This window comes from Gallinula chloropus (assembly GCF_964237585.1).
Source record: "Gallinula chloropus genome assembly, chromosome: 1".
In the NCBI taxonomy this organism is placed as follows: domain Eukaryota; kingdom Metazoa; phylum Chordata; class Aves; order Gruiformes; family Rallidae; genus Gallinula; species Gallinula chloropus.
This window is the reverse complement of record NC_140085.1, coordinates 67,188,843-67,214,626: the sequence shown is the minus strand read 5'-3', so window position 1 is coordinate 67,214,626 and position 25,784 is coordinate 67,188,843. Positions and strand designations below refer to the sequence as shown.

The 25,784-nt window shown below is 38.6% G+C and overlaps 1 protein-coding gene across 3 annotated transcripts; it reads right to left on the bottom strand.

The window, feature by feature from the left end:
- Window positions 1-4,856: 4,856 nt before the first annotated feature.
- FERRY3 (FERRY endosomal RAB5 effector complex subunit 3) lies at window positions 4,857-25,401 on the bottom strand (the record flags this gene model as incomplete). Of its 3 annotated transcripts, none has more annotated exons than XM_084277110.1 (13): window positions 4,857-5,208; window positions 6,198-6,265; window positions 6,658-6,715; window positions 11,588-11,790; window positions 13,368-13,475; window positions 15,136-15,261; window positions 18,211-18,408; window positions 19,150-19,256; window positions 21,499-21,620; window positions 21,714-21,813; window positions 23,385-23,566; window positions 24,947-25,092; window positions 25,224-25,401. In XM_084277110.1, the coding sequence occupies 13 exons, from the start codon at window positions 25,399-25,401 to the stop codon at window positions 5,116-5,118; spliced, it is 1,689 nt and encodes a 562-aa protein (XP_084133236.1). In that variant the 3' UTR covers window positions 4,857-5,115. The 3 variants fall into 3 exon arrangements, with proteins under 3 accessions (XP_084133236.1, XP_084133237.1, XP_084133238.1); XM_084277111.1 differs by having other exon boundaries at window positions 13,368-13,436; XM_084277112.1 differs by lacking the exons at window positions 23,385-23,566; window positions 24,947-25,092; window positions 25,224-25,401 and having other exon boundaries at window positions 13,368-13,436; window positions 15,154-15,261; window positions 21,714-21,800.
- Window positions 25,402-25,784: the final 383 nt, after the last annotated feature.

The following is a 25,784-nucleotide window of genomic DNA, read 5'->3' as shown; positions in this document are numbered from 1 at the left end:
TGCTTTGCCCCTCAGTGTCCTTCTTAGACACTTCTTAGACACTTTCTTCACCTCCTTAGATTAGTGGGTGCTCTCCATTTTTCATCCACTCAGGCCAGCTATTTCAGGTACAGTGAGCATTGCTGTGTGAACTGACATCACCTCTGCAGGCCATCCAATTTCCCAGCTTTCCCACTGGCCTCATGACAGGAATGGCCTCCCAGGAGACTCCTCCCAGGTTCTCTCCTCCTCCACAGACAGCAGCCACCTTCCTTGTAATTATTCAGTGGAATACAGACAATGAACTAAACATCTTTTTCCTTCCCGAGGGTAAACTGGTACACCTGCCTGAGCTGATGGGAGGGTTGTTCCTGCTGTATGCTTCTACTCCTGCTGCACAAAGCATCCTCTATAACGACACTTTTGGTAGGTCCTCCTAAAGCAATGGACTTTGGCCATGATCCTTCGTATGGGAGAGCTTATACAGCAAGGCAGAGCTTGCAAGACTTCCTTCACACCTTGCATCAATTAGCAATCCTCTTTCAGAGCCTTTATTATAAAGGGCAAACACTGTTTTTCTCCCTTTGCAGATGTGGGAATGGAAATAAAGAGCTATGAATAAAGAACATGTAACTATGAACGAAATAAAGAGCTACGAAACACCTAAGAATCTGGTCTGGTGCCTAGGAAACAATCTTAAACATCTTTACAGGTTTCTCCTGGGTTCCCCTAGCTTAAAACCACCAGGACAGCCTGTACCACATGCAAAGGAAGAAGTTAGCGTGTTCCCCATTGGAATTCACCAGCAATTTATATGCCTACTGCAGAAGCTGTGAGCCTGCCACCCACACTTAGCCTGTGGTCCTATGAAACCTGTGGAACCTATAAAAGTTCTTGGTGCTGAAGGACGGGAAGGAAAATTTTCCCAGGAACTTAAATGCTTCGAGTATTCATAAATTAATCTCCACTTTAAGAATAACAAGCACATAGGCAACTGGCTATGTCTGAGCTCATTCAGATCACTTAGGTTGCACATGCTCTCTGGGGCAGAGCCCGGTAGATGTCCATCCCAGCAAACACTGACATCGTATGAAGGTCCACACTTGACATCAAACCCACCCACTTGAGCCCTCACTCAGCATTTTCCACACCACAGCTCCAATTTTCTACCCAGAGGGTTCAAAACCACATTTGCTATCATGCTGCATGCTGTGCTGATCAAGGGGTGCCTGCTGCCCACCTTACCAGGGAACACAGCTTGTGACTGATGAACTGCTCCCACCTGCTGACCATGCTACCTGTAACCACATGGGTTTAGCTCAGCTTCCAAAGTAATTTTGCTAACAAATAGCTTAAGCCATTAGCAAGGCTCTGTGCTCTTCTAAGGACTCTTTCACATGCAGTAACATCCTGCTGTGGGAAGTAATCCCTTCTTTCTCTCAAGTGTAATGAGTTTTAGGAGGGTACTCAGTTCTTCACTGGCTCTGATGCCCACTGCAGCTGGTGTCCCAGTGCTGCTCCTCGTGATGCATGCTTTGTTCCACTCACTCCAACATTTAGATGTAAGATTACAACATGGTGTCTAAACGCTACTACAGCACAACACCAAGATTGCACTAACAGAAATAAGGCTGTTCATACTTGTAACGTCACGTTCTTTTAATTCTTTAGTCCCATGAGACCACAGTTCTGCTGTCACCACTGACCTCTACCAATCCAGTATGCAGTATCAAGCAATAGATTTATTTTTAATGCAGCTGTGTTGGTCTGTCCTGATATTCAACGATGCAAAGATACAAGAAGAGGACAGGCATCTCTTTACACTCCTGACCTGGTGTGAATACCAGGGACCAGCAGCGTTAGTTTTGATATAGAACAGACAAGAAATAAACGCAGCATGCAAGACTACTGCTCAAAATACTACACAAGCATGAGTTAAACTTGTATCTAATGAGGGGAAAATGAGGTAAAGGTCAAATAAATTGACCACAGAAATAGCAGAACTGGATTAGAACACATAACCAAAGTCATAATTTCCTCCTTTAAATCATATTTCCCCTTCGTAATCACCTTCTGATCTCTCACACAATGGGAGAAGTTACACAACCTTTCAGCTGTGCTTCACTGACCTGGGGATTCTGCTATCTGGAGTGAAAGGTTGCAGAGGGAAAGAGCTCTGATGTGATTCTTACCTCTCCGTGCAGCAACATCTACCCACAGAGAAATTTCTGGAATTACAACAGGGTAAAAGCAGACTGGTCAGGATGAGGGTCTGTGCATCTGTTTCTCAACTGTAGGTATTCTTCTCCTCCTCTTTGGCATCAGTCAGCACGTAAGCAACGGGACAGAGATCGTATAGCTGAAGACAATAGGCTGAAGGTCAGCTAGCTCTGTCCTCAGCAAACTGAGACCCCACAATTCTTTTTTCTGGGAATAACCTCAGTTTGGATTCTGTGAAGGGCACTGGCAGTTCACACCAGGTCACCATGAGGCGGTTAAGGAGCCTGACAATGGCATTCCTTCCTCATTTCTCTTACAGGCAAGAATAATTTATTCAGCACAGGCTACACATAGAGTTTTACACAACGTTTTCAAAGCATTAAATCTCACCCTCCTCCCCAGGAATGCTGCACTACATATACAAATAGAAAACCCCATGCCTATTGAGTCATTTTCCTCTTATTCTCAAATAGCTTCTCAGGGCCCAAACAGGATTTCTCACGTGGCTTTGCTCCACAAATTGCAGCCTCACCGCTGCCGCTCTCTGTGGCTGCCAGGTACAGATTAAACAGAAAGTACAGCTTAGGTCACCCCACCTCTACACTCTGCTTTTTGATGAAGATGGCTAAAAATCTGCTGTTAGCACTACTTCCTTGTGAACAGGTATGAAAACCAGGAGCAAGAGATGTCCTTTAGACAAAGGTTCAGTTTGGCAAGCTAATCCAGCATTGACAAGGGCCAGGCTTCAGTACAGTTTTAATGGGAATTAATAGTTCTCTCACACACATGCACCACTGCCATCACTTTGATTCACCAAAGAACTCCCCACCCCAACTTGCTGGTTCCCTTTACTATCCAAAGCCAGTCGGTTATTATATTGAAGTGCTCACATGGAAAAAAAAAAAGAAAGAAAGGCAAAAAAGCCTAATAATTTTCTTAGAAATCAGTGAGAGTTTATACACAAGTGGTTTTAATTAAATAGTGTCTTTGTGCTTTGGCAAAATTTGGGCATCGTTTTTATTAACGGGAAGTCTAACAGCACGAGCCAGATGATTTGCTCCAAAATTTTTTGGTGCTCCACAGGCCAGTTGGTGGTTGATGCCCTGACTGAAGAAAGAAAAAATTAGGAAAGAAAGAAGAAAAAAAAGACACCAAATCTGTAGCAGAGCCTCTTTTCACATGAGAGAGAAATCTCACCGCTTATAAAAAGGAATACTCCTGCTACCACACCTTTCCCAAACAGAAGAGCAGTTACAGCACTTGCTTTTCTGGGACCAGAGTTTGATTTCAGCTTAAGGCCAGCACTGTAAAATGAGCTCTAACAGGATTAATCCAGCTCCTTCTAGATGAATTTACATCCTTCTTTTCTAGAACACCAAATTAGGTCATGTTACTTGCATGGTGCTTCTTTAGAAGCTGCTGGCAGAGGAAAAGAAAGCATCTGACAGTTCAGCAATAGATGTTTGCTGGGTCACTTACATGGCTTCCGTACAGCTTGATAAAAATACTAAGCTAAGAGTTGTTAATTACATAGAGACTTTACAAACTCCATGAAGTAATTCATATTCTTTTGGTTCTCTGTGAGATTTTAAAAGTTTGCAATCTTTACATTTACCAAATTAAATTAGAGTAATTAAAACCAACCAACCAACCAAAAATCACACTGAAAATAGATAATTGATTTTTGTTGGCTTCTGGGATCTCCAGTTGTAAAGTGCAGAATTTCAGCAATATGCAGAATGAGATTTCAGATTCACAGCCAGCTCTGCCAGCAGCCCTGTGCTTCCTACAGAACAGAACCACAGACTTCAGGAAGCTACCTGGGACCTTCACACCTCACCTGCTCCGCTGTGAGCCTGGCTCTTCTGGCAGCTCCAAGAATCCCAGCTCCAGGAAAGACTTTCCCTGCAGCCAGTCTCTGTGCTGAAAGATGGCTTCCATCTGCCTGGGTTCACAGCTGCACTCAGAGAGCTTGACTGCAGGAGATGGGGGAAAAGCAGTTCCCAACTTGCCCTGTGCCCCCATCATGGGGAGGCAGTGGCTGTGGGTTTTTTTTTTTTTGATTGGATTCCATTTGTCCCAAGCTGCATCTTGAGCTGTCTCCCTGGCATTTTTTATAAGGCTGTTCAGTCACAAAACATTAATAAGCAGCAAATTATACCTGTACAGAAGGGCCCAGAACACTAGAGTGTTCCTAGTGAGTTGTTCAAGTGACAAACTTACCAACATGAAATCTTGAAATAAAGCAAAAAGTTAACATACCAAAAACAAAGGAAGAAATAATGATTAAATAACTCTAATTATTGTCACAGGTACATTGATTTGGTTTTAAGCACTTCTGTGATTTACAAAATGCAGCAAGTGAAATGTTTGTTTTGTGTCTTTAATTTTGTAACAATGGTAAAAAAAAAGACAGACTATTTTGTGGTCACTATGACCCTGGAAAGACAACTGTGACTAATTACATCAGAGTTATTCTAAGTAGACACCTGATATTGTTGCCTTTTTTTGTTTTTTTTACAGTATGACTGATCAAATTCTGAAAATGTTTTAAAAAAACCAACCCTCAACAACCTGAAGCTCACCCTGAATACCCTATTCCTACCACAGGCTCTTACCCCTACTACTTAAGTATGAGAATGGCTTACATCTCAGTAAGCTCCACTGAACGCCTTTCAGAGAAGGGTGAGGAACTCGACATTAACACTTTGCTGAACCAGGAAGCAAGAGGCAAACCCCAAACTGCTAACACCCAAGTGCAGCCACCAACATTGATCTTTTATTATGACAACATGATTCTTGAAAGTTGCAACAAACACCACTCCAGGGTCACCAGCCCTCAGAGAGACATTCCATTCCAGAACCTTTGTAGTCTCATCCTTTGTCAACAGGATACATCTCACTGCTGCACAAAATTCAGTGCTTCGAGGTCAGAGTCAATGTAGAGGACACTCTGAAGATTTGTGGAAGCATATTGCTCAGCTGGTAAAACATTTCCTCAGAAATTGTCTGGAAAAAAAGAAAGTCACAGCACAACAGACTATAGACCCCACACCAGTAAGCTCTGGCTTTTTGCTGTAGTTTGGAAGAATTACATCTCTTTCAGCTGAGTTTTGTGACATTCAAGAAAACTGCTCTTTTTCAAACGGCCACAAAGATTGTTTTCAAACTACTTCTATTTAATCCAATCATAAGACTGACCTAAAAATACTGTTTGTGTATTTGACTTCTCTGTTTCCAGCAGATTTCTTGTTCTAGTAATTGATTACCTCTGCTTGCCATAAGCAGGACAGCACTGTTTGTTATCTACAAGGCTCCCACTCTTTAAATTCCAGAAGTAGATTCAACTTCAGTACTTGGTTTATTCTTGGGTTTCTCTTTGCTCAGCAGTTTACTACTTTGTCAAGAAATGTATATTAGTTCTCTCCTAACATAACTCTTGATTTTTATAGTACGTCCAGTACCACTTTGCAGAACAAATTAAACAAGTGTTGGCCACCTTTGGAAAGTTTCCTGTTTCTCAAGATCAGCAAGAACTCCAACTTAAATAATGTCAGAATCCTAGTTTCAATTAACTTCAAATGCCCAGACTCATGAATGAGTTTATGGAAGTAAGACCGCAGACAGTGCATTCCAACTTTATAAATTGTTAGACAATACACCTAATAAATGCCTAAACCTATCTAATGCAAAGTTAGCCCAACTCTTTAGGGTAAATAATAGCAAAAGTATCTTTTTCAAAGGTGATATATTCGCCACTTGTAAAGGTGAACTTCCCAGTTTGAAACTTTTGCAGCCTCAGAACATACTACAGGACATCCAGAATATAAATCCCTTTTATTCCTGTTGTATAAGAGAAGGGACCAAAGCCACAGAGATTAATTTAAACTCACACAAGAAGAACAGGGCATAATAAAGAAATCAGAACTGGACCTGTTGACATTTAACTTTTTGTCCCAGCAGTCTCCTAGGTTGGACATGAACTTGGTTTAACCTACCTGTGGTACCAAGAACTGTACAGTCCGAGAAATTCCTCCATCCCATGAGGCCATTTCCATCATGAAACCTAGAAAAGATCATTCACATTACATGCATTACCTGTGTGACTATCCACAAAAATTTCACCATTATCAAGCAGCGAGGGAGTTTTGATATACCATTAGGATTTTATCTGCCTTAACTAGGGATGTCATTCATCACATTTATATCGGACTTGGCCAATGTCTTGACTGAAATCTGCTTTAACTGGAAAAGCTAATGCGTTATGGAGAACATAACCAGAACAACTAGTACTTTACAGCTCAGTGTTTGCCAGCAGAAGCAAGAGCTTTCTCCACACGTGTGTTACCAGTCCCTTCAGTGGCTTGCTTTCACTGGCAAATAGTTCTTTTGGCTCTGATGTGATAACATTCACATGAATGAGGACAAGCCTCTTCCCAAAAGCATTCAGTAACATACCTTTGACACACTTGAACACAAGCTCCGCCCTCTTCAAGCACCACGGAATGGTCATTTCCTGAAAGTTAATAAATGAAAAGCCTCAATGCCCAATGGATCTAACCAACAAGAGCAGCAGGGCAGCTATTAGAATCAAAGCATTTTTGCTGTAAAACCACATTTTCCCATCAGGTATTCAAGCAGTATTATAGACACTACAGCATTACACAGATTCAGTTTTCCAGAATATTCTAGGCATGTGGTCTATACCTTATAAGCAACCATAAAAGCACTGATTATTGGTAGGAAAGCCCAGTGTCAGAACAGTTGATAAATTTTTAAGCTGTGATCTTGAATAAAAATATTCTTGACAATCCCATTAATGCCATTGCAAGTGGGTCTATTTAATTCCCATGTAGCACTTCAGAAAAATGTGTAATATCCAATGGGTAACTGGCACCAGCTAATCAAGGATAGGCTCCCAACCACATTAAATTAAAATTACCAGCTGTAATGGATGATTCTGGTTAAGGTCTATTGGCATACATGCCACCTTCAGGAAAAACTTTCCCTCTAAAACTGGAACTGGATGAAGTCCTTCTCCCCTAAAGATTTATTTATGTTAAAACAAAACAAAAAAATCCATCTTCATCTGATGGAGGAGTTTCAGATATAAACAGACAGCAATTTCTTACCTGAAGTTAAATACCAAGATGGGATATGAAAACCACACTGGTTTAAAATAGCTTAAGATATTACTATAAGCAATGGTCTAAATAATTTAAGCAGCAGTTTAAATGCTTTGTTATGTTAAATGTTCTTCAACTGTACACTACAAAGTGAATTATACCGAGACAAATATTCTTACTCAGAGCCAGAATGACTGTCACTGTTAACACTTCCCAGATAGAAAACAGGGCCTATTTGTTCTGATGTACTATTCAACATCAAAATCAGCACTTTCTAGTCCCAATGCAGCAATACAGATATGGAAACAAATTTAACATTCTAAGTACCTTTTGAAATTTATACTGAACCTAATCAGAAAAGCCAACCTTTGTTTTGCAAAGGCAAACACTGTGCAATCTGTCAAAGAGCAATTTCAGGATTTTAAAAGTTCTCAGAAGCAAAGTTACCTGTGCCAACTGATAATACTGTAACAGCTTACTGAATATGGCTGTCTTAAACACTACTGAAAGTCAAAGTTCCTACTTTGGTGAGAGTATTTCAATATTTCCTCCCATTTCCAAAATACATAGGAAGTTTAAAGGAATGTAAGCTAGAAATTACTTTTCAGAAAACATTCTTTCATTATGCAAATCAGTGCATCAGTAGATGCTGCTTTTAGGGTATGTGAACCACTAATCAGAACAATGCAGGGCTTTCCCCCCTTCCTGCTCACCCCCTCCCCCAAGCTTTCTGGAAGAAATACTTTGCCTTTGTTATACTTCATCTGCCTATGAGTGCTTTCTGTCACAAGTGATGTAGGTGTTTGTTAGTTATGATCACTGTTTTGGCTGAGATAGAAAACAAGTGTCTAAAAAAGAAAGATCCTGTTGCTCTGAAGGTAACTCAGGAGTACCTTGCATAGTCAATAAAGGGAACTAAGCCTTAAAAGGACTGATTGAAACAGCAGGATATGACACTATTCCTTGGACTATTTTAGAGGAACATAGATGTTAAATCTTGTGGGCACTGAGGAATATAACTGGTTGAATCCAGAATGCCACTGCATGCAAGCCACAAGAACTGAAAATGACCCAGTAGTGATTCAATTCTAATCCATCTTCAAAAACGTAACTTCACCTGATTTTGCAGTTCTATCAAAATTTTTATCTACATGCAAACTAAGTAACAGCTGTGGCAATGATAAAGGATCAGCTATGTACCAATTCAAAATACAGTGCAAGGGATAGGAAAAAAAAGCAAAGCAAAAACCCCATCTCCTATAGTAAGGCTTGGTAAATAGCATTCAAGCAAGCAAAAAAACCCCAAACCACCTGAGACTCTTGGTTTTGTTCACCAGCAGACAGTGCACCTCACTCCTTTTGAGAAGGTAATGATTTGTTGTCAAACGAAGATTTCTTTTGCCAATTTAAAAAAAAAATTAAAAAGGAAAAAATAACTTAAAATGATTAGAACACTTAAATGATTAGAACAATATGGTGAAAGCCTTTTTAGCCAACAGATTCACTACATGGGGCTGCCATTTTTAAGGCTTTTGCCTTCGCAGAACAATGTCATAACCAGGTAATGAAAATGTCCATAAATGTCTTGTGGGACAGAGATTTAAAACCAAAGTTCAACAGCTAATTTTACTAAGTTAAGAATTAGCCAGATGTTCACTCAAGATATATCTATGCATGTCCTAAACACGGCATGAACAACTACACATTTAAAGGCAGGAAACTCAGACTAGAAATCTTTGAGATTAGCACACCCATCAATAATCTCTTCATATACATAAACCATGTTCAGAAACATTTGTTACTCACCTTATACTCCATTTCTGCTTTTTTTTCCAAAATATTTTTGTCTTAACTTATTGTAAGAGAGACAGCTATCTAAGATTCCACAAGAGTCACATTTTTCTCAGTGCTGCTGTGTGGAGAGCAGCAATGGCTCCTCTATTGAAACTGCCAAGGGAGTGTGCCAGCTCTAGCACTTTTAGCAATGCCATGCTATAAGAGCCATTTCACTCCCCAGTTTGTATCAGATTCAAGACTAATGCCTCAGCTGAACTGAATTTGAACTCGTCTGCTTTTGCCTTTCTCCAATATGAAACCCAGTTTCACTCCTCCTTTTAACAGATTTCTCTGTCCTGATTTTTTTGTTGCTCTCATCATAAGAAAAAATTAATTTTTCATAAAAAAACAATAAAAAGATTTATACAAGGTCCAATAATAACAAAATGCAATGTAGTGTGTCTCCATTGAGATCTATACACATTACTTGTGTGAGGTTACAAACACCACTCTTCCACTTAAAAGAAGAGAAAAGCAGAGTGAAAACTCATGATGAGTACCTGTCCCAGCAAAGCATGCAAACATCTCTGCAGCTGTGCTCCTGGTTAACCACTTGACAAAAATGGTTTTATGTAGGTGGTAAACACAGATTCAAAACTGGGGCTGCTGAAGGCACCAAGTTCAGCTTAACTTTCAGAAATCTGTTATTATCCACTTTTCCCTCAACAACAAGTTACACATGTGTGTATTTCAAATTAGGTCAGCCAGCTGCGAAGCACTGTAATAAGCAATGCTGCTAATGCAATTCACACAATGCAGTTTGGCTAAACATACACTTAGCATACAGGTCACCTTCTGCTTACTCTGAAAACATCACTAAAGGTACATTGTTTTATATGGGTCCTTTAAAGAATACAGCTCTATACAAGGACAAAATTCTTCAGTTTCACACATCCAGTCAACAACACAATCACAAAGTATCTTGAACACTTGTTCTTGTGCTTAATTTGTATTTTAAATTACAGATATACAAATGAAAGGTAAAGCTAACAAGATTTAAAGAGGGGGGGGAAGAATATAGTCAGATGGCAACCTGATTTTAAAAACGTCAATAAATTTGTGAAATACAGTCATTGAGTCCCGTAAGTAACAGGCTGCTGCCCTGCAAACTGACTACTTGCATTTGTGCCCCAAGAAAAGGCCTTGATACCAGAGATGGAAACTTTCAGAAATAATATAATGTGTCATAAAAGTCTACTACTATGTGTGGAAGTATAGCCTGTAGAAGCTTAATTAGTGGACATTTAAGTTTTCCATTGCTAGGACTTTCACAGTAACAGACCCTGATCTAGCAGAAGGGGGGGGCACTGTGTTCCAATCAAATTCTGTTAACAAAGTCACTCTTAAAGGTAATCCACTGGTGAGCTTTTATCTCGCTATGAGTCAGGCACTTTCAAAGAAGGAAAGGCAGTATTGAAATCTACTTGTGAAAAATGAAAGGCTTATTTAAAAACCCCACAACAATAGACTACAATTATCCATGCAAGGGCATCAGTATCTTTATTTTGTTCTCACTTCTTGAAGTTTATAGACTTTCCACCTCTTAAGGAGGTGAGGCATATGCTTCCACTGCCTGTCCACTGGTTCTCTCCCTGCCTCCTTAAACCCTTTTCTTCTCTGCTAGTATCTTGTGGGCTAGATGTGACAGAGCAAAGAGGTTGTCAATGGTATTAAATTACTACACACCCTGAAATACTACAGGTAATGAAGAAATGAGGTCTACACGTTAGCATCCCACCAAAGAAGAGAATACAGAGCTCAGCATAATAAGTAATCTGCTATCTATAAAGAGCCTCAGCAATATGCTGCTTCTTGACTTCTAGAGGAAACAGGGATAGAAATTAAGGATGCAAGTGATTAGGCAATGAAGCAGGAGACAGTTCAGAGCAGAGGTGAAGTTTGGCTGCTGCTGTGTAAGGTTGAGGTGGTGTTTAGGGATACAGAACTCTAAGCCAAGCTTTGCTAGCTCTGCTGCTCATAAAAATTAGTTTTCAGGGTTTCTAACTAGCAACAATTAAGTCTGGGGATCTGACATCACTATCACAGCAGCAACTCTGAAGATACAGTTTCTAAGCAAGAGCTGTTGCGAGAAAACTTCCAGGCCTGTAGTCCCATCTTTCATCAATACTTGTCCAACAGTGCAATGAGCTGGATCAAGCAAACAAAGTGTCCAAAATCACTCAGTGATTTATTTGGCTGAAATATTCTTTAACAGGTTGTGGTGGTTTAGCCAAATACCACAGGTACATTCCCTCAGTTTGGGTCCCTATATAGACCTGAGTGCCAGCATAATGATGGGGCTTGAGCATGGGATTAGGATAAACCACCCCATTTGGTTGAAACCAGCATGAAACACACTTTTTCCAAAAACCATTTTTGTTTCATCCTAGAAGATAACACCGAATCAAATCTTGACATTTACTTACTTCTGACATGTCGTGCACCAAGAGGAGAGGAATACTAATGGTAGTAATGTCGTGTGTGCAGCAAACCTTGAGAATATTTCTGAGTCCCATGATCGCAGGATCCCGAGCAGTGATGTTACCAGACCTTACGTTATCATCCACACAGAGGTGAAAGGCAACATGAATTTCAGAAAGATTTGAGTGTCGTGTGATGTAGAATTCTCCTACAGAACAATACAAAGCAAGGAGGCAAGGAATCACGGCACTGATCTGTACTGAAACATGGTTATTAGGCAACATTAAGGTCAAGGTCAGTTAAGACAAAAGGTAAATGCAAATATACAACAGAGATCACAACACATACCTAAGAAGATGAAAAAAAGTTAGAAACCAACTGATCTAAAAATCCCTTTGAATATCACTGTTTTACACTCACCCTACACTCACTGTCCTGCTTTGATGGGTTTCACTGGCATCAGGGACACCTGGTGTAATAAGATGTAAGAGTGCCAGTGCAGGCGGATATGAGCTATATATAGCCCGAAACAGCAACACAAACACAGAGGAGCTGTGATACTCAGAAAATACAACGTAAGCACTGGACTGCAGACAGATGTGGGAGGCGGAAAGACCAAAAATGGATGGGTTAAAATAAAGGATGCAGAAAGTCTGGTTACGTAACAACTGAGATACCTTTGTCTTCCAGTACGTGTCAACGATCATTAGAATTTAAAATAACAATTTATAGTTAGGGGAAGATTAGTTAGGGAGCTGTGTTCAAACAGTTACCAAGACATCTTGTTGGGGGTACTTTTAGACTTGGTATTCATTTATCAAAGGTAGAGAAAGCATCAGAGGTAGTGAAATACAGGTCTCCATCTTAACTTTGTGCTGGAGATCCAAAGTCTACACTAGAGTCAACAGAAAATCAGGTATGAAATACCCCTACTGTTTCATTCAACAGATAAACATCTTTGTTCAAACCTATTTTCACTGGTCATTTGAATTATGAAACTGCCTCTGTGCTGGAAGTGCTGAAGAACGTGTATGGACTCTGTTCTGCTGACTACTAAGGAAGCAGTAATCCCCAGCAATGGCCAATAGTAGTAACACAGAAGCCACTGCAGGAAGATTTAACTGAATTTACCTCTTAAGGACCCAAGTTAATTTATAATCCATTTACAATAACAAGATCTAAGACAACCACAAAGACAATTTTAAGAAGTCCTCTTAATCAACCATGAGTTGTATGTATTTATCTGCTTCCCTCTCCAACTCTGTATTTATCTTCAAATTCCACATAAGCTTTCCTTACTAAAAAAACCAAAATTAAAAATCACAATATATAGAGATGATACTTCTTCTTTGAGAGGAATAGATTTGTACTTTCTCAAAGTTAAAAGATACAGTAAAACATTTTAGAATGTATCACAACAGTGATACATAAATACAAATAATTATTTACAAACTCAAAATTACTTGCTAGTTTTTAGCCTTCCTCTTGTCCTAAAACACACAGAGATTTTTTTTTTCCACCCTTAAATTCTGAAAAGAAATTTTAGGCATAGAAAAGTTAAGTGATTTGCCCCAAGTCACATGATGCAGTGGGAAAGCTGGGAATAGAAACCAGATGTCCTGACACCCAGTTCTCTGCCTTAGCCACAAGAACATCCTTCTCCTCTGATTGAGGTCAACTTGGGTTTACTTTATAATTTATGTTTTGACTTTAGAGCTAAAAATGTGCATCTATAAAACACAATTTGCTTTAAGAAGGGGGTGGGGGGAATGCAACAGAACTCACCCGGTAAAATATTCGACTGGTTTCGTTCAATATTCTTTAATTTTTCTTCATTTCCACTACTTTTGTTTTCTGTATATAAACACATGGCACACATATTAAACACACCATCTATTAATTATACCTTTGCATGAAATCTGCATGTCCTGAGGTATTTGTCTTGAATTTTTTTACCATACAGTCCCGAAAAAGCAGATGGATGGACAGGAAGGTGTTTTGCTGTTTTCAACACACGCTGAACTAAATCCTGTCTCAGATCATTAGCTGTGTTAATCATCCTACAGATACCCCCTCATTTGGACAAAACACCCTACAATATTATAACATATTACTAGACTTCCCAAATCACACCCAGAACTGCATAGCACGTTGCTATTGCTTCTTAAATATTGTAACTAGTTAGAACAAATTTGTTCATGTAGTGTTACAAGAACAATTTTAAAGAGATTTACATAAATCAACAATATAAAATAAAAAGCTTTCATTCAACATTTTCCTCAAGTCTACAGCAATACACAGGTTCCTAGGAAAACTTGTTTCTCTATGCGCTGTTACGAATCTATTCATGTTACTGACGTATTTAAACCACATAAGTAGTTCTCTGCAAGAAAAACAGAGTTTCACGATGTACCAGTAGTGCCGTAACACCGTGTGGTCAGAGAATTTCACAGCCATTTGTATATATAACTGCAAAGTCATATTCATTCACAAGGATTTGGTCAGCGTTAAAGAGCATACACATTTAGCCAATTCATTTTGCAGTGTCCACTTCTAAGTTGCAACTCCTCTCCTGCGATTTTTAAAGCTTTACATTTAAACAGCAATTAAAAAGTCACATCAGACAAAGTCTGGGATGCTCAAGGCAATTCCAGCTGCAGAGGAAAGCATAATGGCCCCAGACATCTTGCATGTTGATAGTGATCAAGACTACAGAACTTTGCTTGTAGCCCAGAAATCGAACTGCACCCTGTGCTGCAACGAAACCAGCATGACCAGCCAGTCAAGGGAGGTGATCCTGCCCCTCTAGTCTGCTCTGCTGAGACCCCACCTGCGGTACAGTGTCCAGCTCTGGGGTCCCCAGTACAAGAAAGATACTGGGATATTGGAGTAAATCCAGAAGGCCACAAAGATGACCACCTCTCCTACAAAGACAGGCTGAGACTGTTGGGCTTGTTCAACCTGGAGAAGAAAAGGCTCTGGGGAGACCTCACTGCCGCCTTCCAGTACCTGAAGGGGCCTAAAGAAAAAATGGAAAGGAACTGTTTACAGAGGCATGGAGTGATAGGACAAGGGGTAATGGCTCTAAACTAGAAGAAGGTAGATTTAGATTAGGCATCAGGAAAAAATTCTTTGCTGTGAGGATGATGAGGAACAGGTTGCCCAGAGAAGCTGAGGCTGCTCCCTCCACAGAGGTGTTTAAGGCCAGGCAGGATGGGGCTTTGGTCAACCTGGTTTAGTGAAGGGTGTCCCCGCCCATGGCAGGGAGTCTGGAACTCTGAGATCACTTCCAACCTAAAGCATTCTGTGATTCTATGACTTATCCTTTTTTTTTTTTCATAACGTATGTCTTACAGCAGTAAAAACATGATGTGACCATGCTGCCTGTGAAGACAGAACTTCGTGCAGACTTCTCACAGTTTATCAATAAACAGGAACATTCCATTTTATAGATCAGGTAACTGAAGAAGAGTGAAATTAGCTCGCCCATAACCATAAACATTCAGCTGACCACTATTCTATTTCAAGGAAAGTAATTTTGGTTGTCACTGACCATGTCTTTTCGACTTACTGCTACGCTGTGCTCTGGCCTTAAGTACAACCTTCTGGACAATTTCAAGCTGTTCTTGAATTCCAGGAAAATGGAAATCTGTGCATTCTTGGCAAACAGTTGCAAAATCTAGGGGGGGAAAAAAAAATCAAAATAAAATCCACGTCATAAGGCTGTGCTTAGTAACATTACATAATTCTGCTCTATTGTTCAAGCAAGGCCAGTACCAAAGTCAACCCCCATAAAAAGCAGACAAAGCCCTGCTGTACTCCTCTCTAAATTCTAAAAAATATTCATTAAATTCTGCAAACCCCCAAAGCTAGGGTTTTTTGTTTGTTTGTTTTTTTAATTAATTGCTTGGGGAAAAAAACAACCCACAAACTTATAGTACTGTTGCAGTTTAAACAAATGGACCCAGGCAAAAACCCCTCAAAATAACACTAATAAAATACATGTGCATTAAAAGGAGTCTTGTTTAAAAATTATGTCTTAATACTAACAGTCCAATAATCTGTGATACTTCATTAAAGCATACATAATAGATACTTCCAACAGCAATAACAGCATTTCAGTTCTGAAAAAATGAGTGCTATTAATGAAATTCATCTAGTTCATCTGGCAAGATTTAATTACAGTTCTTCACTTTTAGTTCTCAAAACACAGATCTGAAAGCTAAAGAAAAGTGTCATCAGTTGAGAAGAGCTGAAAGCTCCTTTTCCCAATAAGCAAGTATTATGTAAAAACTGGACACATTATACTGATAATTAGCATCATAACACACTACCTCTGTGACTGGTACTTTAAACTCCTTATGCTAATGCCCAGCCTTCATCCCAAGCAAGTCAATGGGAGCCAAAACAAACCATTAGCAAGGAGACTGACTACACTAAGCAACTGCTTACTCACTTCCTGTTTTGAGGTACCTGCTCTAATCCTCCTTAAAGCTCTCAGTGTACTCTGATTGCCTATCTGGAGAGCACCTTATATTCCTGTGAACAGGCAGGGTAGAGAGGAAAATCTTAATGTATTTTATCTTTTTTACAGGAAGTCTCCATCATAAAATCTATTTTCAAAAGGCTTTATTAAATTCTGATGCCCAAAACTCAGGGAGGAACAAGTTCATACTCCAAAAGACTATCTTTTCTCTGTGTGGTATGATAAAATAAGGTCATAAGACATTTTATTTGACACACAAAAATCTCTTGTATTTAAATAAATTTTACTTTATAAATTGCCTGAGTGTGCTGCACCTACTTAAAACCTGAGTCACTGTAGCCCTACAAAGGCCTACTGTAAGAGATTTGAGCTGGCAGTGCATAAAGAATATGAAGTAATTATACATATAGCTTAGGAAAAAAACAGTCTGAATGAAATTAGCATGTTGAAAGTTTATACATAAGTTGAACTTTCTGTTCAAGGCTGTTTCCTAGAGATGTGCCCAAATCCTATTTCAAAGGTATATATTGGTAGTTGCTGTTTACGCATTGTAAGAGAACAGAAAACATTGCAGTCATGGTTTTCAGCCTTACAACAACATCCTGATTTTTCAGACAAATGTAACATTTACTAAAGACCTAACATCAAACTGTTTGCCAGACACAACAGAACTAAATAAAATACACTATGTGGAGGACATTTTTAAGCCTCCTCAGGACAGAGCTAAACAAGCAAGGTTAACCAAGTAAGTTGCAGGACTTCATGACTGGAGCACTTCTCTGTTCAGAGACTGGTGTTGCTCAAAACAGTGTAAAATGCTTGGATAAACAGCGTGCTGACATCAAGCTCATTTACTCCAACTACCTTTGAAAACCTCACAGAGGTTTGAGGGAGATTCTAGCCCATCACAAAATAAAGGCTATTAGGTTTGTATTTTTTCCTAGCTTTAGAACAGGAGCAGAAAATTGTTACTGCACTTTTGTAACCCCAAAATTTAGACTGCACAAGCCACCACCCTTCTAAACAGCATCAGTGTATTATTTAAAGGTCTCCTACATCGAAATTTTATGATTCTTTGAACCCCCTAGTGTATTTATTTATTTAAAAGCCTTTTAGGAAGGAGAATGGTTTCTGGGTAGTGCTCTTGCAACAAACAGCTTTAACAGTTCAAGAACAAAGTCTCCTCTCCGAGGTGTTTATTACTGCTCTTCTGCCAGAAGCTATGACTCTCACCACAGAGTGGATTTAAAGAAACCTGCCCAAACCTCAGTTGCCGCCTATGGTGGTTTGGGGTCTTAGTACAACCAGATGTTCACTGATGCTTTAAAGTAATACATCCAACTAGGTCAGAGGAGCTGAGACATGAGACATATTCATTTCTACAGGATTTTCAAAAAGAATGGTGATGGTGCAGTCAGCTGCGGAATGTGCCCACAGTTAAGCTTGTCAAAGTCCTTTTGGAATTCAAAAAAAGCAAGAGATATTGATTATATTTTATAGATTGTGATAAAGTCCCTTATTTTTCCCTCTACTGTGGCTGCAAGACCTAACTGGAACAAAAGAGGAACAGGAATAAAGATGTTTCATTGGTTAACCTTGATACAAAAAAACCCTTTCATCATAGCATCTAGCTACTCAAAAGATATGCACTTAAAATGGCTACTAATCAAGGAATAGGCAAGTAATATTCCTATTGTTCATTTGTAATGGAATTCACAGTGCTCCAGATATCTCCGGTACATGGCACTTTTATACATTTACTTATCAATTTAAAATCTTAAGAGCATTTCATTTTCCAAATAGGTGTTGGTATGCTGGGCTGACATTGGAGAGTTAGAAGCCCCTACTGATAATGTCAGTCTAAGGCCAGGAAATCAACACTGAAGTGTTCACTGTAACACGTTACTTAAAGCACACAACCTGGGAAAGAGGAGAAAGAGAACAATCTACCAGACCACAACTCCGTCCCCCATCCTTAATGACAGCTCTTCTTGCATTTGTTATCCTTCCGCAATACTAAATCCAAACCATCAGGGTCTCCAATCCTAATTTCACAACGAATATTTTTTTGTCAGAGAAGGCAACAAATTTTTAGTGACCTTTTTTCTCCCACTGACACAACATACCCATTAGAGGACTCACCTCTTTTGATGCCACTATATGAACTGATACGGTTATCTACCAATAAAACCAAGCCACAGAGAGAAGTCGAATAGAGAGACATCGCAGTTTGGAGCCTGTGAAGTTTTACTCCACTTCGATGATTGCGCTTGTGTTTACAGAAATCCAGCATATCAGCTCTCAGTAACCTCAAGTTATGCATGGTCTTCAACTGAGCTCCTGTACAGAATAGAAATTATTTTAATACACACAGTAAAAGAGAGAAAAATCAGGATTGTTATTAAAATGTAAGGGATCACAGTGCTCCCCTACGTTTTCTGAAAGGGATCTATAATGGAAGTATAATCAATAAGACTCAAATTTCTTAACCATATATTCAGTTTCACATACATATCAGCAACTTACTGATAAAGAGTAAAAATGTACTATTTTCACATACTGTCCCAATGCAAAGCTTATCTTGCAAGGCTTATCTATACCTCAGTATTATTCCTCCATAAGGCTATGGATGAAATACTAATGCAGTCCAAAAAGACAGCACAAATCCTCTCTACTGCATAAACAAAAAGTAAAATTTTTAAGCATCTATTTTTCTGTTTGTTTAATCACAGGAATTGAATTTGATACCCACATTTTCTTAGCAAACATAAGAAAAGTAAAAATACCATTATTAACTGCTGTTTGTTTTGATGTGCTTTTTTTTACATTAGTCACCTTGCTCAAGTGGATAAAAACTTTCTTCTAGCATGTTTTCCACCAAGAATTTTCTGGTCAGCTAGGTACTGTTTGACACACTTTATACTGTACTACACTTCTCTTACATATATAAAGAACAAATGCAAAACAATTACAAACTATATGTGTTACATACACTGACAGTTAAGTAATAAACTGCTTAGATACACCATTTATTAGCATTTGTTATTATGCTTTGTTTTGGTGACAGTTTTCTTTACTTACCCAAGTGAATAGTAAAACTTTCTTCTAACAGTCTTTGCTCTTCATAAATTCTTCCATTTCCTTCTACAGATTCTCTCAGCTGGCTGGGCTGAACCTTAATTTCATCACTAAAATGATGACAAACACATCGAAAAGTTTATACTAATTTTTCTTCAAGGTCAGCAATATTTTCTGAAAGGTATCCTAAATTTTCTCAATCTGTGGAAACCAAGAGACTAAACCTATTTGAATTAAATCCACCCATCTGAGGTTTTGCCTTTCTGACATGCAACACTGCATGAGCACACCAGCAGAAGAGTAGGCTCCACTGTTAATTACCTAGCTCATTAGTAAAGCATTCTGAGAAATAAAAATAAATTGCAATACCTAGTTGTAACATAGTAAGAACACAGGAATAAAAGGGGGCAAAAATCCTCTCAGCCTATTTATAATGCTCAAAACCTTATTTACGAAGTTACTACATAAAATATTTCTTCTTTCCCCACAGAAAATGGGAGGTTAAAAAAAAGAAGCCAAATTAAATGCTTCACAGTGTTTAAACTGCCAGGAGAAATTTCAGACATAGCTTTTAATCTTTTTCCTAAATTCAACTGTCTGGCAGTAAGTGACACAGTAAGTACTGTCTCTGCTACATGAAAGAATGTGAACATCTCTCCAATTTGTATCTGCATTAACAAAAAGTTTCTCTTTCTTTTCAAAGTGCCTAATCTTCAAAAGTGTTTCCTAAGGAATTGGCTATAACCTTGCAATCAATTTCATGCATTGCAAATGCCTAGTGATGAAGTAGAACTCAGGTATCCTATTAATATACATTTAAACACACATATATAAGCAATGAGATGCATAAAAGATATACGTGTGTGTATATATATACAATGTCAATATATGTGTGTAAGACATTTTTATCTCTCAAAGCTTCTACAACTGTCCTACTGTAGGCTTCCTGCACACTTTTCTCAAAGACATTAAGGACCTCTAGTTTTCAGGACTCAACACAAGCAGAGAGATCACACTTTCTGCTAGCATGTGTGACTGCAATGATTAAGATACCAATACTTCACATCAGAGTGAGGATGTTTTGGCCCCATATATATATATATATATATATGTTAAAAGCTTCTGTATGTTAAAAACTTGTATATGTTTATAACATATAACCAAGATTGAGGCCAAAACATCCTCACTCTCTCTCAGAGGTGCTTGCCTCTGGACCTCTAACAGTCCATTTTTTATAGCTTTCAGCTCTAAACAGCTTCACCTTGGTCTTATTTTGTGACAGCAGAAGGCCAGAACATGGGAAGAGGTTCACAGTAATAAGTCTGAATGGCCTTTGTAATGTCACTAAAGCCTCGTGGAAATAATCAAAGCTACCATGAAAATTCCATGGAAAGCATTTCAGTACAGCTTGCTTGTAACATATGCAGGTCGTAGGACATTCTTGAACTAACCTGAGAACTGCAAAAGACTTCCAAAATCCTGAGGAAAGTAGTGAGTAGTCTAAACATACAGCATCATCTTCCAATATATTTCTCCTCCTCTCTTTCTTCCCTCATGTTCCATACACTCAGCTTCCTTATCCCAAAAGGAAACACTTAAAGTGATTTCATGGAAGTATTTAAAGCATTATGACCCATGCCTGTCTCCTTCTTATTGCTGGCATCCACTTTTTTGAAAGGTGTTACATTTCCCATAAATTCCTTACTGCGTCCACCAAAATCTATTCAAATAGGCTCTTCTACTTATGTGAGACAAGAAAGCCTTAGGTTTTACTGCTTCTACTTTCTTATTAGTAGCTAATGTGTTGGCTACTAATGATATAGAACAAGGATCTCCCCAGGTTACAAATTATGATTTCCCTTTTATTTCCTCAATTACAAAACTCTTCATTTAACTCTCACCAGTGTTCATATTAAAAAAAATCAGTTTTTTAGCTGTCCAGTGAGGTATGCATTAAACAAAAAAAAATAGAGGCTTATTAATTAAAAACTTGTCATACTGTTACTATTAACCTACAATTACTCTGCAGAACACCTTTAAGCTTAACAGAAAGCCTTGTGAAACAGTGTAAAACACAAACATTGTAAATAAAGGCAAAATAGGAGGAAACCCCATCCACCCCTTCAGCCCAAGTTGTAGTTAGTGCATTAGAACACTTCCTGGTACAGAAAGGTTGTAACATTACATAGTGAAGAAACTCCCTAAAAAAAATGTATAAATACTTATGATGGCTTGTTTGCCTTTGTTTTTCTTTGCTTATGCTGTTTAAATGGTTTATATGAAATAAAGATTATATGAAAGAGGGCCCTTTTGTACTATTGCAGATGGAAGCATCACACAGGAGTTAAATACCTGATGGAGCTGTTGTTGGGATTCTTTAGGTCCTGATGCAGCTTTATCACCCATTCCTGATACTCCTGCTTCTGGATAGCCGTGGACTGTTTTAATTCATTGGTCCATTTGTTCTCCAAATCCTAACAAGACGACAATGATAATTTGAGTGTTTTTGGTTTTCTTTTAAGATGACTATTTGCATGCCATATTCTAGTTCACTGAACTTAGTTTACCTGCTGAGATTCAAAATGCTGAGCTGCTAATGAATTTACATCTTGGTCTGTTAGCGATTTCCCTAGCTCCTGCATCACCTTATCCATTTCTGCTCCTTGTCTGATAGAGAAAAAAAATAATGTAGATTTACAAGCAGCAACATGTTCAAAAAAACAGGCAGAAGAACACCCATTGTTTTTGATACAGTTAGAGGTACAATCATCAGCTGGATCAGTCAACTGGTCAATGCTCATCACAAGCAGAGGTATAACTGAACACAGCTGAAAGATACATCATGCAGTGCTTTGCCCATCTGCTCATTTTGCAGTTGGAATTCTTGCATTTAAAGTCTGCCCTCAGAGACTCAAAGTACTACAGTACCTCCAGATGCTCTAAGATAGCACTTCACTGTCCTAACCATTAGAAGAGTTTTTGAGCAGACTCAGTCCCTTGCTTCCCTCCTGCCCCGACCACAGATGATGCAGACAGGTAAACACCAAGCAGTGGGCTAACCACCTATTTTTAACAGTCAGATGAGCTTCCATCTTTAAACCACATTAAACAAGGGGTTCTGGAGTTAAAGGGAGGCCCTGCTGTCATCTGTTCATCCGATCCCTTGTCCCTCCGTAGTCTTCTTAATCCCTGCCTTCACTTAGTCTTTCACATTCTGTTCTTTCTTCAACAAGGGATGGCTTTATCCTAGCATAGATCTAGCAATAATATCCACAAAAAAAAATTGACTTGAGGGTTAAGGATTCCAAGTCAGTTCCTGTGCAAACAGAACACCACCTATACACATTTGTGTTAGTCTCAGCTGCCAACTGACATACAGAGTTTCTTGATTATGACAAATTAATATGATACAGACTCCAGAGGAATTTATCACACTAGAGCTCCACAGTCGCACTGCTTTTAGGATTTGGTGCTCTTTCTTCTAGAGGCATACTTGAGTAAAGCAAAAAAATTTGCTAACACATTGAGTCTAGAAGAAAATAAACAAGTATGCATTGTGTAACATGAGTTTAAACAATCAAAACTCGAGAGGAATACTGCCACTTAGAATGCTAAAACATACCTACTTAGAATATTCCAGCTTCCCTAATATTTAGCATCTATAATTTATCTATATTTGTGTGATTTTTTTTTTTTTAAAGAAAAAGAAAACTCAACATTGCACGTGTTCCCTCTTGTGGACAGAGCAGCTACCTGCAGCTATTCAAACTTGAAAACTCAAGATCCTATATAGACGAACCAACTTAAAGTCAGAAACTGTTGAATTCACAATTTAGGAACAAGTCTTCTGTTCATCTTTTCACCCCATGAAACTTCCAATTTGAATTAGTTCACAGCGAAGGCAAAACCTGTTATGTACATATACTTTTACTTTATAGATATTCTAAGCACATTATGTTGTTGTAACACTTACAACAACAGATATCAAACTTTATAATACTTTGATGGCCTCAGGTTTCATTATTTTCTGTGACTGAGGAGAATATATGATAGCTGACCCTAAAAACATAGGCTAAGTATTATAACACTTTAAAGAGGGCAACATTAAAATGGGCTTACATAGACAAATACAAGCTGATGCACGTTGTCATAAATGTTGTATACACCCAGGGGCATCCATCCCTATTTAATAAGATGGGGAGGGCAGGGGGGGTCAGGGGGAAAATAAGAATGAATACCTTTCCCGTAGCTTTTTCAGTTCCACATCCCTCTCACTTATTAATTCTGAGATGCTGACAAAATAATTGTGTTCCAGGTTTAACAGCATTTCAGAAGCTGGAGAATGTATCAGATCATGATAAACATCAGCAAAATCTTCATCCCAGCTGGTTTCTTCAGGCTTTGCATATTCTAATGTTGTCTAAAAATCATAAGAGATGTTAAACCATGTGGTACCTCTTTGGACATCTATGAATCCTTCACAATGGTGGGGTAGGTATGGTGCCACACAACCTTCAACACACATGAATTACCTTTTTATTATTAGCTTTCTGTATTCTGCTTTAGCTTCAACATTCTCTCCCTTCCCATATTCTTTCTCTTTCAAAGCAACTAACAGCAGAAACATTAAGGTCTTGACTGGGGTGAGGAACTACCAGTTCTCAGCCACCACCAAGTTGGAAAGAACAATAGTATCTGCAAAAATATTTGCAGCTGATGAATTTTAGATGAGGCCCAAAACACCAGCTGTGCAAACAAAAACATTTTGCTAGAAAGGATGACTAACCTCTGATGTTACTGCAATTTGATCAACAACACTGATTGAACAAAAGCAATTTTATTGAACAAAGAATGGCCCAAAGATGTCAGCTTTGCAAGCTCCTTGGTACTGAAACACTCCTTACATTTGTAGTCACTCCCACCAGATTCAGCAGACGAACTGAGATGGTCTACATTTCTGTCCTACACTATCACTGAAGTGTAGGACAGAAATGTCAAGGGATGATCTAACCCTAACCTTTGTACTCAGGCTAACCTACTCAGAGAAACCACTAGCACAGAAGACAGTAAACTTTTTCAATGTTTTACTGCATTCCCATGCTATCCCAATACAATTATTTCCTTCTGAAAAATTAAGCTAATTTCATTTTGTCAATGTTCATTAAGGCAGATGATTTACTTCCTTGTAATAAACCAATGTTTTGAAACTTTTCTCAACATCCTTCTATATTCCATGATATGTAAATTAAATTCCTACAAGTGCTGCAGTGTCTGTCAATCTTTTTTTTCTCCCTCTTTGCTAGGACACCTCCAGTTTTTTTACTGTATTTTGAAGCCCACATACAAAACTGAACGTATTACTCCAGCTAAAGCCCCACCATTGCTAGATAATGTAAAACAGTCACATGAACTGGGAAAATGACCTGAAAAGTCTCTATACACTTTTGCTTCACTGATATTTCTGAGATTTAGGGTAGGAGCACCATTTTACTGTCTCTTGCTTTGATTCTGATGTACTATAACCTTTAGGTTTATTTTTGTTGGAATATCACTAGCTGCTTACCTCTCAGTTTTGTATCCTTTGACTCTACTAGAATTCAGACAAAAACCTGACTGAGAACTTGCAGGATGAAGACTTACAGATCACTTTCAGATAAAAAAGAAACCTTAAGAATTGATCAGTAAAAGTGAGCACTGGTGTAACTGTGCACCTTTACAGAAGTGATTGTGTACATGCACACACACACTCTCACAGTCCCCTCAGAAGTCCTGAATACTAACTTTTCAGCCTTAATCTTACCTCTTTGTAAGCTTTAGCCCAAGTATCTGCCAGCTGGTTTATGTCTACTTTTCCTGATTTCACTGCTTCCAGAGCCATTTCAGCTTCTCTGTCATAATCTTTTATAGTTTCCTCTTCTATGAACTTATTAAGAGATTGCTTCAGGTCTATTACAACAAGAAGAGAATGGTCCATCAACAAAAGATGCCAGGGGAAGTACCAGTAATCATCTTCAAGCAGGTAATAAGACACTTATGGACATGGGTATATGACACTAATCTGAGAAATCAATTCTTACCGTTTTCTACAAAGCATGGCAGATTGTGCAGAAGCATTAAACGCCCGTGTAAATGACTAATATTCTCTTGCACAGGGAATTTGAGAGGCACAGTAAGCACTAAATGTTGATTTCCAGCACTGAATTTGTACACATAGTCTCGCTCCCTTGTGTAGGTCTTTCCTTTATTAGGCTTCATCTTCTTGAGTTGATTTGCTGCATTAGAAATGAAAGCAACATTAATTACATTTGTAATAAAATTGTAAGTTAAAAATGACAACTAAAATCATGGCTTTGTTAATAATTAACAGCACCTGGCAAGACAACTTGAAATCCCAAATTTTTCACAGGCATCATCTCAATTTTGACTTCCAAATACGTATGTTGGAGCTGAAGCATAAATACCAGTTTCGCAAACACCGAATATTTCTAAACTGTAATTGAATGCATCAATATATGAATTTGGGTAGCTACTCTTACAAATTGCAGTATAAACCTCTTGAATAAAAAGCAGAGCCAGGACAGAAGGAATCCTCCTAAACAGTAATCTTTAACTGAGACACTGTAACTGCTGCCATGCCT